This window comes from Myzus persicae, unplaced genomic scaffold (genome assembly GCF_001856785.1).
Source record: "Myzus persicae strain clone G006 unplaced genomic scaffold, MPER_G0061.0, whole genome shotgun sequence".
Taxonomy (NCBI): Eukaryota; Metazoa; Arthropoda; class Insecta; order Hemiptera; family Aphididae; genus Myzus; species Myzus persicae.
This window is the reverse complement of record NW_019101267.1, coordinates 138,707-156,520: the sequence shown is the minus strand read 5'-3', so window position 1 is coordinate 156,520 and position 17,814 is coordinate 138,707. Positions and strand designations below refer to the sequence as shown.

At 27.4% G+C, this 17,814-nt stretch overlaps 2 protein-coding genes across 7 annotated transcripts in view; one reads left to right on the top strand and one right to left on the bottom strand.

Annotated features, from left to right (window-relative positions):
* The window catches only part of LOC111028492 (CREB-regulated transcription coactivator 1-like), a 33,007-nt gene extending 21,696 nt beyond the window's left edge, over window positions 1–11,311 (bottom strand). For 3 of the 6 annotated variants that reach the window (XM_022307147.1, XM_022307149.1, XM_022307148.1), the window contains exon 1: window positions 10,537–11,311. In XM_022307147.1, the coding sequence (XP_022162839.1) occupies window positions 10,537–10,653 (117 nt within the window). In that variant the 5' untranslated portion in view covers window positions 10,654–11,311. The remainder of the gene's footprint in view (window positions 1–10,536) is intronic. The other 3 variants (XM_022307150.1, XM_022307151.1, XM_022307152.1) reach the window with 1 other exon arrangement.
* Window positions 11,312–11,707: 396 nt separating this feature from the next.
* On the top strand, window positions 11,708–16,899 carry LOC111028491 (nucleolar protein 6). The gene is made up of 17 exons (XM_022307146.1): window positions 11,708–12,004; window positions 12,526–12,708; window positions 12,775–13,081; window positions 13,154–13,323; window positions 13,396–13,516; window positions 13,572–13,741; window positions 13,804–13,919; window positions 13,994–14,282; window positions 14,349–14,576; window positions 14,881–15,166; window positions 15,218–15,372; window positions 15,437–15,600; window positions 15,658–15,911; window positions 15,980–16,200; window positions 16,268–16,456; window positions 16,518–16,619; window positions 16,689–16,899. The coding sequence occupies exons 1-17, from the start codon at window positions 11,708–11,710 to the stop codon at window positions 16,842–16,844; spliced, it is 3,408 nt and encodes a 1,135-aa protein (XP_022162838.1). The 3' UTR covers window positions 16,845–16,899.
* The last annotated feature ends 915 nt before the right edge of the window (window positions 16,900–17,814 follow it).

Below are 17,814 nucleotides of genomic sequence, written 5' to 3'. Positions count from 1 at the left end.
CTTAACTATTAAAATTTAACATTTCATAATTTTTTACTACAAAATAATTTGAAAATTTTCGAGATTTTGATTATTGTTGTAAAAATTGAAGCTTTAATTATTACGCAAAAAAAAAATCGGGCCTATGAATATTTAATACTTATCAACTCTTATTATAACAGCTTATAAGAACCCGAGTATTACATTTTCAAACTTTATGACCCAACGAATAAAATTTATTGACATTCATAGAATAAAAACTAAAACAGTTGAAAATTTCAAATATCTATTAATATTTCAAAACGTGTCAAAATATTTAAACATTTAAAATAAAAGTTTGATATAAATTTCAAGTACTTTACGTGTGAATATCCAATATCAAACGCTTATAGTAACAATTTTCCTCTAAACTTATTTTTTTGTTAATTGTAGGAAAACTTAAGGGGAATCTTGTATAAAAATTTCAAATTACAGATATAAGTGGAACATTTTTTATGAATTTCTAATTCAAAATAATTTGCCAATTTTCCCTGTTAACCTCCCCGCGTTATTATATTTTATTGGTTTTTCAGTTGTTTAATTAAAATATTCACAACATTATAATTTGACTCTACTTGCATAATTTAAATAAAATAATAATGGAAACATTCAGTGAAATTTCATGTATTTACGATTACCTAGAGTAACACTAAAAGTATAAACAAAAATCTCAGTTTTTCTTAATTTTTTGTTAGTTTATCCTGACGATTTTGAAAACCATTGAAATTATTTTTTTCTTTTGACCCCCTTCTTTCCCCTAGTACCAACTAGATTCACTTTTTTACCAGAAAAGATGGTGTTGAAGAAAATCTAATCATTTTTGCTGCCTCAAAGCCCAAAGGTGATGAGATACAAAAAAAAACATCAATGTAAAATCAATACAATCACTATTAAGCAAATTTAGGAACTGTTAGTTGAGTTATTAATCAATATGTAATGCTATACATTTCATCTATAACACTTATATTATTATTTTATTGAGAAAATTTGAAGATTCAATTTATATATTTTATAGGTAAATCTATCGGTAAAAATCATAATTGGAAAACAATTTATTTTTTCGAAATGAACTAAAAGTAGAACATAATATGAAATACATATATAAAATGAATTTAGATTATTTCACGTACAAATATTGTTTAATGTTACATGATATAAAAGTTTAAATGCATAATAATTGTTTATGGCAAAGTATTGGTTTTAAAATATTGTTATTGTTAAAATAGGTGGGTACATATTAAGGCGATAAAAAAGTTGTACGCAGCTCTTCCATCGTAATGTATTACCTTATTCAAAACGGATAACACACTGAATATTTAATATACAACAACAATTTATACAATCAACCCTTGTATAAAATAATTTTTTAAGCTAGATGTCACATTCACATTTATAATAAGGAATTTAGAATTAATTTTAATACATATTGCAAGTGACTATTATAGTATTATGATATATATATTATATTTATACAGTGGATTTAACGATGATGGTAACACGAAATAATCCGAAAGAATTATGCATGGATTTCATTTGGGGTTTATTTACTGCATAAAGGCATGATAAATTATAGAAGAAACTTTTTTAGCATATTGACGAATAAAGTTTTTTCTATCTTAAAAAATGCCTTCTTATTAAGTGAGTTTAAGTTTCAATTTATGCATATTGTATTTATCGTATTTTATTTACGGTCCATCCACACTTTTACAATGTTCCGTGATGTGATTTCGTACGTAGGACCAATGTATTTTTTAAAAACTCAGGTGTGGTGTAGTAAGTAAAATATATTTATATTATTTTTACCTAATTATTAACTAAAATGTCTAATGCATAGTACAATTTTGGTTAATAACCGAACAAATTAGTACAACATGCATACATCGAAACTTTAACGTAATCTAAATAAGTTAATTTTTAAGATAATGAGAACTTTATTAGGTAGTCAAAGTTGACTAAAAAAAATAAAAGTAATTCAAATTTGAACTCAAAAAAGGGGAAAACATTTCACCAAAATTTGTTTTTTTAAATTTTAGTTGCATTATAATAAAATCACAAATGAAATTCATCATCATGCGTTTGAAGAAATATTACTTCAAATCGTTGAACAATGAACACAATTCGTATATTCTATCTAATATATTGCTAGGTGTTCTATCTCAGTAAACTAATAAATTATGATTTAATATTATAATGATTCCTTTAAAATGCTATTTAACGTCAGATCTTTTCAAATCGTTTTACAGATTTTCTAAATTTATTATAAATACTCGTTTACCTTTCCTTACACACAAGGCACAATATTTGAAAGCCTAATTTTTATTCGGTTTTCTGGCTCAATTTATAGTTAAATACATGAATTCCATGACTTAAAGGGCGTTAATCTCAGCACATGGAGGTTGGGCTCATTTACTGCATCAATAAGAATGTACAAACCAAAATAAACTATTGAATTTTTATTATGAACGAATTATTTATTTATTTATTTTTTAAAGATATTCAACAATATTATCTTACTTATATAATTTTAGTGCGATTATAAATATGATAAATTCATAACATCAAGGATAATACAGGACAATTACACACTTTTTAAAAATAATTCCATTTGTTAATACAATGGTTACAGAGTTGCCAAAATTTAATTTTGAATTTAAAATTCGTAGCCTAAACTCAAATTCACCCAGGAAAACACAATACCTAATTGTTAATGATTTTTAGAACATTTCAATAAACGTCAATCAAAATAAGTTTTAACGTGAAAACAAATCTAATAATTGAATAGAAATATGTAGATTATTTGATTAAAAATATTAATTCGAAATTGATGAAAAAAATAGTTATTCGTATATCAAGTAATATGTATGACGTCATTGTCCCACCAATAGTGTCGAGGTTGCAGAATGTATTTACGTACCTATAGGTACTAGTTAAAACAGATCAATTGTAACACTATTATGTCTATTTATTCAAGTGCAATAATGTGTATAAAATGCATTAGTTATGGATTTTTGTGAATAAGGATACAAGTAATTTTTTTTAGGTTCTTTTTGAAGAACCTAACCATAGTTAATATTTTCCTATTTCAGTACTCGTATAATAACTTATCTATTGTATTCAAGAATTAAGCCATGCACTTGAAAACTAGCTGAAACAAACGGTACCAAAATATATTTTATCAAAAATGTATAATACAACACATAACGTTAACAAAAACAAGACGGAATTCAAATATTATCAACTGTGGTGAGATTGTTTGATCTTTGACCATATTCAGAAAGAATCGGCCAAATACATAATATACATCGGGGACTTAACATATAATATAGGTACATACGTAAAATATTTCGATAAGCATTATTTTATATTCATACTACACCAATGATTGATTAAAACATTATTGAAACTCATATGCCTACCGATATAACTCCGTAATTTGTATACAAAGGTGGAAGTCGTAAATACGAATGTTTGAATTAGTAGGTTGGTACCTAAAATGATTAATTTTATTTTCTAATAAATAGACTTAGGAAGAATTTATAATAATATAACGCCAATGCCTATTTTGATAAACCTTTTATTTTAGTTAGCAAATAAAAATTATGTCCACTCTGTATATAACATACACATTCAATACGTTTATGTGTACCTATTAGTTTATTATCATCGATCAGTTTGATCCAAAACGTCATTCAGTAATCTTGTTGAATAACATATACGCACATTACAAAAAAAAAATTACCTGCTAAATACTCATAGAAGCAATAACTAAAAAACAAATGTTTTTATTAGCTCATTAACTAGCGTAAAGCTATCGATAATAATAACAATGTTTTTATTTGTTATCATGGTCTGTAAAAGGAACTATAGAAATCGTATAAAAAAATTTCTCTGTAGCACGTACAATTTAGTAATGTATTGGCCTTGAGAATACACAAAAATCGTTTAGAAATAGCTGAACTCGTTCCATCCGTCATAAAATCGTATTGTATTAGAACGTACCTATTATTATATTTAACTACTGCATACATATAATATAATACACAAATAAACTTACTTACTTAATTATAATAAAAAAATCAAATTACAGATATTAAATGTATTGACACATTTAAAAAAAAGGCAAAATCAGTGAATATATTCATAATTATTTTATAATATCACTATATATTATGCAAGATTATTAGCTAAAGTCGGGTGTTTACGGCAAAAAATGCCGGTAACACGTTACCTATATAAAATAAAAATTGAGTACATTCAACTCTATATGAAACACAGTATAATGAAAACCTGATTTAATGAGAAGCTAAACAAATCATAATATTAATGTAGTCATTTTAAGACTTGGGCATGGATATATTATTGGTTTTATAGTTGTGTTTTGTCTGCGTGTCCTTTTGGAGAAGTTAATAAGCTTTCAATTTCAACTTTAAGAATAGTTCCTGGTAGCAGATTGGATCCAACTAGAACTGCGGGAGTAAAATATTTAGGGTAATTTTAAGTAATAGGGGATAATCAAAAAAAAAAAAATACGGGAAAACGGAAGTTTGGTTTTTGATTGTATTTCAAAAATTAATGACCATTAACTGTAGATTTGATATTTTTACAAATTATTTCTATTAGCATTTAGATGACACCTTTAGCTTTCAAAATATTTTGGCCATTTTTGTCTAATTTATACACTTCTGAAATAGTTGGCTTTTTTCGATTTATGTACAACATTTTTGATAGGTAGTGCGCTAAAAAGTTTGAAACGTAATACAAGGATCCTTATAAGTTGCTTTTAGTGTTTTTACTGCAGTTTAAAAATATCAAAAATACAGTCATCGTTTTTTTTTTTTGAAAACGTTTAAAGTTTAAATTTTTACAAACTTTGTCAAAATCATGAAAATTCAATATAAATTATTAAGTTTTTTTTACTGAAAATTAAAAAAAAAATTTAGCATAAGTCCACCTACATTTTTATGAGGGTTTGAAGTTCAAATTTTGATGACATCGAGTACCTATACCACAACATACAACACACGTATAATAACGATTTATCTTCAACATTTTTTTGGCTATTTTGTTGCAATTCAAAAAATATTAGTCGTAGAAACTTGAAATCAGTTTTGTGTATGCAATACTATGTAATTTAAATGTAATACACCCATCACACTGACCTACTCAATGACGAGGTGCACTCAAACCTTCCATATAGTAGAACAGAATTTGAGATTTTTTGTAGGTATACTTATTTCATAAGAAAAACATGGGGTTTATAATTTATACAAAATTTGTATGAACCAATCAAACACAAATTACAATTACCTATAAATAATTATTATTTTTTGAAAAGTTTACATTAACCTATATTGTAAATAGCATTTAAAAAAACTACAATGTTTAGTAAAATTCAGTCTAAAATTTAAATAAAAACTATGTTGGACAAATCAATTCAGTATAAGTTTATAACATTGAATTTCATATTAAGTAGATAAACTTTGGTATTAAATAATTTAAAAATTGGACATTGGTTTTAAAAATAACAAATTATATAAATTAATATGTAATCTAAATTATTATAAACGTACTTTTGATTCTTATAGATAATTGTTATTTATTAGTATTATGATGGAAACACATTACCATCATCAATATACAAATACAACATAAATTTATATTTTAAAGATAGAAATATAGAATGATGTATTATATTTTGTAAAAATATAATAAACTAAATTGGTTTGGTAATTTATAAAATTAGTTTTAAGTCAGCATTTATTATTAGTTAGTTTTTATTTTTAGTTAAAACACTTATGTTCTAACAACTATATTATAATCTATAATAGTTTCAAATTATGGTACGTAGCTATTCGAATAATCATACATATACCTATCTATAAAAAAAACTAATATAGGTGCTACGTAATTTGTTTATCAATAAAAACAAAAATAATTGTGAATTAAAATAAAATGCAAAAATAAAGTTTTAATTTTATTTCTAACAGTCGTACAATTTTAAATCAATGATAATAATTATTGAGCTCGGCTATAAATTATAATGTTTCTCGATTTGCCAATAGATTATGGATAATTCTTATCAGTAGATATCTTAATTCTAAAGTTATATTAAGTCGTAGACTAATATTAGAGGCTGGCTAAATAAATATGATGATACATTATAAAAATTATTAGATTTGATTTCCTAACCCATAGAACTATTTGAAAACTACCTATTTTAAGCAATGATTTTTTTATGATCAACATTAAATCCGGCTTCAAAATCTAAAATTAAAAAAAAAAATTTTTTTAAGAGATTTTAAACTATATTGCTGTCAAATGTATAATAAGGATAAGTAGAAAAGGAGTTGATTAGTTAAGTAACAAACAACCATATGTCTATTATCTTATCTGGCTTTTCAAATGTAACATAAAAGCACTTACATTTATATTTAAAAGTAATTTTAAACAATTTTTGATTAAAATATTAAATTAATATGTTAAATTGCTGGCAGGTAAGTTAATATATAAAACACATTCCTAACGTTATAATTATTTTATTTGAACAGCAGTTAGATACCTATTTATTTTTATTTTACATTAGTAGACTGTTTTAATGTTTACTTTGATAGTCAATATACTGGCAACTTTACTGTATAACATTCATTTGACATGCACAGTTTCATGACATAGCAGGTAAGTAACTACTTCAGCTTTAAAATGTATCAACAGAGACATATAGTTTCATTAGATAAATATCAAACCCAACATTAAAATGTATCAATTAGGGAAACTGATACTTATCCTTAATTTAAAATTACAATGCAAAAAATAATGAAATTCCTAAATATTACTCTAACACTTATCACATATTCCTTAATGTTATTTTATATTTACTGCATGTTTAATTGTATAGGACAACAAGTAATCACCTAGGAATATATTTTATAGTCAAGGTGGAACTTGTAAACTAAAAACAATAGGTATGATCCAATACATTGGTTATGAATGATCTGAGGGATTGTATGCCACGATTCAAATATAATTCACCCGTTTTGTAATTAATTTACAAATCTAGGGTCTTTTGGGGGAAAGCTGAAATAACAAGTGACAAATATTTACTATAACTCCTTAACCAATATCAAACAGGTAGTCTTCAAGGCTCAAGCCATATAATTAAATAATAATGCGAATCAACCAATATTTCTATAGGTATATGCATAACATATATGTATTTCTAAACTTTAAGTCATGTAATACCCTATACTTTTTAATACTAAATTAAAAACGTATACCACTGTTCTTATTAACTTTCTATTTAAAATGTCAACTTATAGTTTTAACATTAATTCAAATAGGAAGATGAATATTTTTAATTTTTGATGTGTAATTAAGTGTACAGATCACTAATTTATTATATATTTATTGCAAATATAATGATCTTAACTTTAAATTGGAGAAGTTGATAAGTGTCAATCTACATTCTGTGCCAGAAGAGTACATTATCATTTTGCAGACCGGTCCAAGGCACAATTTCCCCCACTTTGTGCTGTGACAGTATAGGTTGTATATATATAAATTAAAGTTTCGAGTGTTGTCGAACATACAGAACATTAACAAACTGATGTCGTTAAGTGGGGGATACGTGGATTCGAACGTGGATTTGGTCGGGTTACGGTTAGGTTTTCTCCTGGCACAGAGTATAAAAATAGATAACAAATGTTTATCCCTCTCCATTTTTTTTAGTCTAAACTACAAATTGTCAAAGTTATATAAGTCATATTCTACATAAGATTTTTTTTTATACTCTTTTGTGAAATTAACATTGAAAATTATATAGGTAAAATATTCTGTATAGAAATTTAAAGCAGATATTGTTTGCAAATATAAATAGGGTGGTACAAATAAAATAATTATTAATTATAGTTTATCATTTGGTATTAAAGGTATATAATAAAGTACTAATATTCATAATACATTAGAAATTAATTAGCTTGTATAAATTTTTAAAATTTTTTTGTTACCTATATAATAAAAACATAGATAAGTATCCCTACATCAATATTTTTAGCCACTGCCATAACCGATGTTGGGATAGGTATACTTACATTAAGCAATCTAACAATAAAAAAATGCATTACACAGTAACTCGGTGCATGCCCATGATTATACACTGAGAGATCAACAACTACCCAGCTTAATTGAGGCTAAAACTAGACCCTTTTTATGTGCATAAAATTATACTTTCCATAAGACAACAACATACATTATTATTTAAGAATGATACATTTTTTTTAAGGTTAAGCATTAAATGTCAAGCCACAGACAAGAAAAGCAACAAACACCCTTTTGTCTTAAAAAATGCTATTTTTGTGGTTTGTAGGAGTATGTATTATTGTACCTACTCATTATAAATCAGTTTTACATGGCATCAAACAAGAGTCAAGAATTAAACAGCGATTAAATGACAAAAGCTTAACCCACAATCCACTTAAAATTACAGCACATGTGCAACACTGTTGCCAACATTAATTGGTGGTACTGACAAAACAAACACATGTAAGTATGAAGAACATTTCACCCATATTTTAAAAAGGATCAAATCCATGTAAATGAAATTAAGTTTAAAGAAAAAAATTGTACCTAGCACAAAAAGGGTAGGCATTCCAATATTTTACAAATCAAATACTTTTAAATCAAGCCTCATATGCCTTAAATTGATCCCCAAATGCTTTAGGTTACTATTATGATACATTTATTAAATTGGAAATATATAATTATAAATTATAAATATAGTCAGTAATAAATTTATTTTGTATAGGAAGGTACTGACAGTAACTATCTTCTGGGGTAATTAACTTCCTAATGCTCCCAAACTTAAACTCAGGTATTTAGGTACCTAAATAATAAGTGTTGTAATCTTCTAATTTGACACTTACAAGATATTATTAGTTATGCTCATACTATTGACTGTTGTTAATTGAAATACCTTCACCTTAAACTTTATATTAAACCTATTAAGAATTTGTCAATATTTATTTTTCAATATATTTGTAAGTAGATACACCCTACTTACTTAAATGTTAAATAAATATTAAAAAGGTACTTTCAAAAAAAAATGATTTTTGGTTTTTAACTTACTAATATGTACCTTGATAATAATATACTACCTACCTACATAAAGGGTAATAGGCTGAATGCACACCAAAGCAGTGCAACACGAGCGGCCAGGTTATTGCAGAGCGTTGGGGTAGTTTTTACCACACTGGTATTTGGTGTGGGCCAAGCCTAAGAAAACAGACTGAATTTAAAATTTTAGTTATATTTTAGTTTATAAAAATGTATTCACAATTCTTAGTTTCGAATCCTAATTTTTATAGCAATTTCCTGAAAAACAGTAAGTTTAAAATACATTTTTACTAGGTAGGTTTATATAATTTGTACAGAATACAAACCATTAATATTAAAATATAAAAACTATTTTCAGCAGGTACCAACATAAGTCATAATAACTTAAAAATAAAATGGTAGGGAGTTATTTACATGTTTGTTTACAAAATTACAAACCTACATTACATAATATAATATATTCATGTTATAGATTACATAATCACAGTTTAAACGGTAGACTACTTTATTATTAACTAACAACTTATTTGGAGACAAAAAATGTATAATCAATTATTGAAGTGTACCTAGTTTATACAATACCTAATAATAATATTAAGTATAAGCATTGCTATAGTTAGAAGAAAACCTACATCATAATATAGCAGAGTGTATTTTATTCCATTGATTATAAATTATAATTTATAAGCATTTAGATAGGTAGGTAGGTAGGTACATAACAAACATAGCTTACACTTTCAGTTACCTACTCATTTGCTTATCTATTTTGTATGGAGGTCCACACCAATATTTGAAAACAATATATTAATAAAGGTAAAAGATTTTTTATCTTTTACCTTTATTAACAAACATGATTCTTTAAAAGGATTTAAATACAAAATTTAATGAAGGTACCTAGTAAACAGCCAAAATGAAGATTTCGATAACAATGCTTAGACTATCAAAAATGTTTGAAATATATTATGGTAAATCATAAGATACACAAATTCACTAAACAGTTAATTAATAAGCCAACACATTTGAAGACTAAATACATTTAGATGATTTAAACTATTATTAATATTACTTAGGTACCTAGGTAAAATACCTAATAGGATTTGAGTAATAATTATAATATCTAGGGTCCCAAATGTAATCAAACAGCGGTACCTAAATCAGTAATGGTTAATATTTTTATCATTGTTTAGGTAAAATACATAAGCTCATATTAAATACAGTTTTCAATATCATTATTTGTATTCCGTAGTTCCTATAAGGTACCTACAGTCGGGTCTTGTCATAGGTGTTAAAAAAGTTTGCACACATTCAAAGTAACATTTATTAGTGTGCAGGATAAGAGGAGGTTGAAAATAAGGGTTAAGAAATCAATAAATGAGAGTTGTTGTTTATACTCTCATCATGTCATCATACCTTGACATTAGTGGCATCAGACACTTCACGCATGATTTTCTCAAAAGCAGCGGTTTCCTCTGCTTGTTTCTGATTGTGCAAAGCGATCTTTTCGCTAAATTTTCTTGGGTTTGCCATTGTCCACTAAGTTGTGGAGTTTTATCACTTTCCAGGGACAATCGTTCAAGCCGTCAAAAACGAACACTTTAGTCGTTCGCGGACAAAGAGCAACGGTAGCTGTAACACGTTCGTTGGGGCATTAACACAATTTCAATAAGACGCGGGCATTAAATTTGCATTATGCGATGCTCAATTGATATAATATAATAAATATTTTATCATCGTGGGAAATCGCTACCTAAGAGGAACAGCGAGAAAAAAAATTCTGTAATATAAACCATAAGAATCGATTTAATACTATAATAACATATTACGTATCGCGCGACATTCGTGACATTAAATTGTCACGAAAACCAAAAGCCCAGACGGAATATCGGAACCATTGGCACGCACTTGCGAAAACAGCAGAACCGCTAACATGTCGAACGATCATAAAAAAAAAAACCAATAAAACGACGGCGGCGAACTGTCGATTAATGGTAGTAGGTGTACATATTGCACTTAACGCCGTTTACAGTAAAAACAATAATAAAATCAACAAAATAATAGTATAGTATCGAATGTAAATGTTCGGCACTTCGGCGACGGAGACGGAGGAAAACGATCGCGCGCGATAACGACGTCTACCTGTTGGCGAATACGGGCGCTTATTGAAAAAAAAAAAATAATAATAATTCTCAGAATTTAACGCGATTTCGGGAGATGGTGATTGCGATTTGTGATAACGACGAGATGGTGGGGGCGTATCTTGGCAGAACATCGCTGCCAAAGAGGTTTACACTAACTGCGCACATCGTTGCCGATACATTGCCTGCACTGTAGGCTGATATTACTGTTATCGTTTAATAAACATTTTATCATTTGTTTTCGTTTGTTATCAACAAAACATCAAACCGTGGAAATGTGCCATGTGCCCGCGAAGACCGTGAAATAGTCAAGAATACTTGGTGTAAACACGTGCACGTGCACTTGCGCTTTTAACTTTTCCAACAGGCCTGCGATTCGGCAGTATTGTTCTAAGAGGCTCAGTTGCTGACTTCACCCTTAAAGACCATCAGTTGACTTTCTCATTATGACTTTGGACACCGTCCCAATGATGGAGCCCACCACCGGCGACGAGTTTGGCAAGAAACGGAAAAAGAAACAAAACCCTGACGGAGGAAAGAGGATTAAGCCACCTACAGCTGAAGAGTTGAATAAGCTTCGGGAAACTGAAAACCTTTTCTTGTCAAATATGTTTCGAATGCAAATTGATGAAATGTTGAAAGAAGTAAAACCGAAACAATCTACTTTAGACAAAATTCAAGAATGGTTCAATAAGTTTAGCATAGCTGTTTTACAAGATATGGACACCACAGATTATAAAAAAGTACATTTTCTGAGTTACTACTACCCAGTGAAATTTGTCTTGAAAAATTTATTTTTACATCTTACCTCGTATTTAAATAATCCTTTTACCATATTGACACAATGACACTAACCATTAGGCGAGGCACTTATTATATTTTTCAGTAGAAACTCAAAACAAATTAGATATCTGGTTTTTATTGTGTGAGACATACTAATAAAGTTTAATATAATACAGTTTGTCTGCAATCCTAGTGTAATTTTTTTCCATATCACTGTTATAGTAATTTTATTTGATTGAATATTTTTGAGGCTGAACTGATTGAACATTACTTATTAAGAATTTTCTAAAAAACCTTAATTTAATATTAAAATTACTATAACTTTGGTATCTACAAATCTATTATAGTTGGTTTGGTTTAAACATTTTCTATTACCAAAAAATCCAGTCAAAAAGATTTAGAATACAAATTGTGAAAATACTTTCTGTTTCTCTGTAGTCGATTTTTATCTGAATTAATATTTACTAATGTTTGCTTTCAGGAATTATTATCAAATATGAATACATCTGAAATGAATACACCATTCCATTTAAATCCCAAACATAATACTGATGGAACTTTTCGTTTTACCAAGCCATGTTCTGTAAAAATTGTTGGTTCTCATTCTTTAGGAACTTCTTTAATGCCATTAATTAAAGTTGATGTATCAATTGTAATGGGAAAAGTAAGTATATAACACATTATTTAATACCCATATTATTAGTTGTATTAATGTTAATGAATTATTTAGACATTTTTCCATAAAAAAGACTATGCTGATGAAAAATATCTACGCAAAAAGGCTTTTTACTTGCACTGCCTTGCTAAAGAATTAATGAAAATACCATTTATGATTGACAATGATGTACAATTTTCTTTTGGGAGTCATTCATATTATTTACCTACGCTTATTGTAAAACCAATTGGTACATTAGGTAAAAAGTGCTGCTTTTGTTTACGAGTTGTTCCCGAAAAAGATATATACAGTTTACATAAGTTTTCTCCAAATACCAACAATATTAATTGTCAATGGTATTTTAATACAAGTGTAGAGAATGGTAATTTGAATAAATATTATATTATATTATATTTTTAAAGATGAAATCTAAAAATTGCCTAAAAATTTATAGGTAATATAGATTCAAAAAATAATTCAACACCTTATTACAATTCACTAATTTTACAAGATTTAGTAATGGATGAAAGTGAAATTTTGTTGAAAGAAATCTTTGATATCAATCAAAATGTTCAAGATGCTTTGATTTTGTTAAAAATTTGGCTTGTACAAAGAAATCTTGGAGTGAGTATATAATCTTTATTTATATTATATGGTTAATAATTTAAAAATGTATTTATATTATTTCATTTTTAGGGGATTGGAAATATCACTAACCATATATTATCTATGTATGTAGTGTATTTGTTTAAAAAACATAAAATAAACAAATTTATGAGTAGCTATCAAATAATAAGAAATGTTTGGCTAAATTTCGGTACGTTAGTTTTTTAAAATAATTTAAAATTGAAGATTCAATTTTTTTTTTTTAGGACAATCTAATTGGCTTAGTGATGGAATTACTTTAGTCGATAATGAGAGTAAAAAGGATGCTAAGTTACCTTTAATGACCGATTTTCACTCGTCATTTCAAGTTGTATTTGTTGATTCTTCAGGGTATTTGAATTTGTGTGCTAATGTTTTCAAATCTAACTATATCCATGTAAGTTAAATTTAAAATTTAATTTATTTTTAACTGTCATCATTATTTATTTATTTTTGCAGATTAAAAATGAATGTAATTTTGCTGTAGAAATGTTAGATAACTCAAATATGAATTCGTTCCCATGTTTGTTTTTAACCAAAGCTTCTTTTCTTCAACAGTTTGATCATCTTATCAAGTAGTTATACATACTCATAACTCATAAGTGTTTATTAATATACTTTCAATAATCATAATTATAATTTATTTTAGTTTCAATGACATTAAGGTAGTAAAAGATATAGTTAGTCAGCACGGTGATAAAAAATTAAAATTGGATTTAAGAGAAGATTTGGCCTTGCAATTCCAGCACGTTATAGAACCTTTATTGCTCTCCAGTCTTGGTGATCGCATTGCAGAAATGTGCTTCAATGTTTTTCAAGACCCTGTTGCTGTTGGGAAAACTCAAGAACCATTTAGAAATTTTTTAATTGGCTTAAAGTTAAATACTCAAAAAGCTAATTCAGTAGTTGAACGTGGTCCAATTGCAAATTTACCCGAGGTAGTATTTTATAAAGTACTATAATTTACATTAATGTAAGTATATAATATATGTTATTAACTGTAGGCTAAAGAATTTCGCTCATTTTGGGGTGAGAAGTCTCAATTAAGACGTTTTAAAGATGGAGATGTTTGCGAAGCAGTTGTATGGTCTGATAGTAAAGTAGCTATTAGCAAAAAGCGTTGTATAGTCAGAGATATTGTGCATTATGTATTTTTACATAAATTATCAATTTCTTCAGAAAAATTTATTTATATTGCGGATCAAGCAGAATCAGTTTTGGAGAACCCATTTGTGAGTATATATCAACTTATCAACATCTGTATAACTATTTTAATTTTAATTTCATATTGCAACAATATCTTTGTTTCTTCTAATTCGTCCTAAGATAATGTTAGCATTGTGGCACATACTGGGTTTAATGCCCCATAAACTTTAAAACAAGTATCTTTTGTTTATAAATTTAAACATTAAAATAGTAATTTAATTAATAAACATTAATAACCCATATCTTCCCTCCCTCCCCAATTTTTTTTTCTTTGTACTTAGCAGATTATTGTGAATTCTTATCAAATTCTATCAATTTTTATAATTTCAGGTAGTGCCGATTGGATTTGATTATGGTACTGGAGAAGCTGCAAGTTTATGTTGTATTGATAATTTCAATGATGTGGGAAAATTAATTCGTCAACTTGAAGGATTACCTTTAACTGTGAGCTCAGTACAAGGAATATCACCCGTGTTGAGATATGCTGATGTTATACCTCCATTATCCAGAACTCATGTCGACAATAAAAAACAAAGGAAAACTAAAGGAAATTGTATAATGGCACCAACAGATGAGGAAATTAAAATAGCACCTGGGCTTGTTGAACCAATTGAAGGTGGGTAAATCTGAATTAAATATAACTCTCATTAAACTATTTGAAATTTAGGAGTATTACAATTTGCATCCAGTGGAAAATGGCCTAATGAACTAAATGCCGTTAGAAGAATGATAACAGCTTTTTATATAAATCTAGCAGCACGGTTAAATAAGGATTGTAATTTAACTTCTCAACCATTTGTTGATCATATAGACATTATGAAAGTATGTTCTAAATATTATCTTTAATTATACTGATTATATTTGATAATTTATAAATTACTTTTAGAATGGTTTTGTTTTTCGTTTTCGTATTTATTATCCTGGTGAAATATCACTTATTAAAAAAGAACTCATGCCAGATGGTATGATCCGGTATAGAGATACTGAAGAGTCACTGAATTTAGAAAGATCAATGGTGCAATTACCAACATTAACAAGTTCATTGCACGGGTAATTAAAACTTAGCTTTATATTTTTTAAAACCTAATACAAGTTGTTTGTTTTTAGTCTAAGCGCTCAATATCCATCTTATGGACCTACTTGCTGTTTAGCTAAACGATGGCTTAGGAGTCAGTTAATTGATAATTTTCATTTCCCAGAAATGTGTATTGAATTGCTAGTGGCTAGCTACTTCTTACAGCCAGAGCCATTTAAAGTAACCTGTCAACCAACTATTGGTTTGCTGCACTTTTTACGCAAATTAGCAACAACTGACTGGTTTAGAGAATTTATCGTTATCAATTTCAATAATGATATTCCAAGTACTTAATTATTTTATATTAACAAAATCTTAACACTATGATAGTTAATATCCATTTTATTAATTTAGAAGATCATATTTCATCTCTGGAATGTTCTATTGCAAGCCAACAAAAAATGTCTTCAAGACCTGCAATGTTACTAGTTACACCTTATGACTTAGATGGTACAGCTTGGACAAAAGAAAGCCCTTCATTCACAATACTTGCTCGTCTTATGCATTTGTCTAGAAAAGCTTTAGATATAGCTGAAGAAAGCTTATTAAAAAATGGCACTGTAGAAAATTTTAAAGTAATTGCTTATTAAATATATTAGAAAAAAAATGATTTAATCATGGTTTTTTTTTTGTATTGAATAGCAAATATTTAGGCCTTCGTTAGAAAAATATGATATAGTAATTCGGCTAAGAAACATAATGAATCCTCTAAGACATATGGCAGTCGATGCTAAAATGGCAAAAATTTACACATTAGAACCACCTGAAGATAATGAGAAAATACCAATTGTTGGGTTAAATCCAGTTCAAGAGTTATTAAATGTGCTAAGAGTATGTATTGGGAAAATTTACATCAATGATTTTTATTAAAATTATTAATTATTAATTTTAGGATAGCTATTCTGAGTATGCGTTGTTCTTTCATGACACATATGGAGGCAATATAATCGGAGTTGTTTTTAAGCCTAATGTATTCAAAAAAATTGACTTTAAGGTAATTGCTAAAATATTATTTGAGTTGTATTAACTATTTCATGTTGAAGTTAATATTTTTGGTTTGTAGGTAACTAATGTCAATGGTCAAAAATTACACAAGTCATCAAATAGTACAAAACAAGTTGAATTTAATTTAGATGCATTCATCGAGGATATAGATGTACAAGGTGGTTTTATTGTAAAAGAAATTGAAAAATGTAACAAATCACTATTTTGTAATTAATATTATTTTATTAAGAGATTATTTAGTTGATTTGAACAATAAAATTATTGATTTATTTCTTTTGTATTGAGTTTTCAACACATAAATCATTAAAATATACTTTAAAAAACTGTGACGTTAAAAACAATTTTTGTTCATCAATTATGGTCCATTCCAATGGCATTGCTCTAATGAAGCGGCGGCTCCTTCAAATGTTGAGCTAGTGGGTATTAATATTTAGCATATGCCTACCTACGTATTAGGATTAATAAAGTACTAATATAAATAGAATAATAATAAGCAAGAAGATGGTCTTAACATCTAGAATGCTTAAATAAAATATGTGTCACAATAATAAAATAACTTATTTTAGTTTATTGGTATCTACATACCGGCATTTCAAAAAATCAAAATTATGTAATTAATATTAGGTACCTATCAGTTGCCTAAAACCAAATTTAAAACACCTTTCTTTTAGGAATGGTTAATGCAGTGCGATCTAACGGACAATTAACGATCCATTTCACGCACTCGTAATCCCAATTAACAAACAAGAGTGCGCTAGGTGCTTCTGTAGTGATCTTATTAATTTCTCAATGGTAATGTTTTTCATAATTTTATAAGATTTCACTAGAAAATTCTGAATATAAAGAATGACATCAGTGTAAAATCAACAAAAAATGGGTTAAAATGTTTTTTATTTCACAATAATGAAATTTTTTCCGTCTGTTATCACTTTTTAGGCATTACAAATGTTATAATTTTCGATTTTGAGTTGGTTTTTGCCATTTGGTAGGAAATTGAATCTAGTTGGTACTTCGGTTGGTTAAAATGAAAAAATTCCCACAACTTTTGAAAATAACAGGGAAAAGCAAAAATCTTTGATACAAATCCAGTATTCGTTAAAACCACTTTTGGTTTTTTTGGTGTAATTCAAAAACGAATAACCGTTGATACTTGAAATTGTCACCTAACATATTATTATGATTTC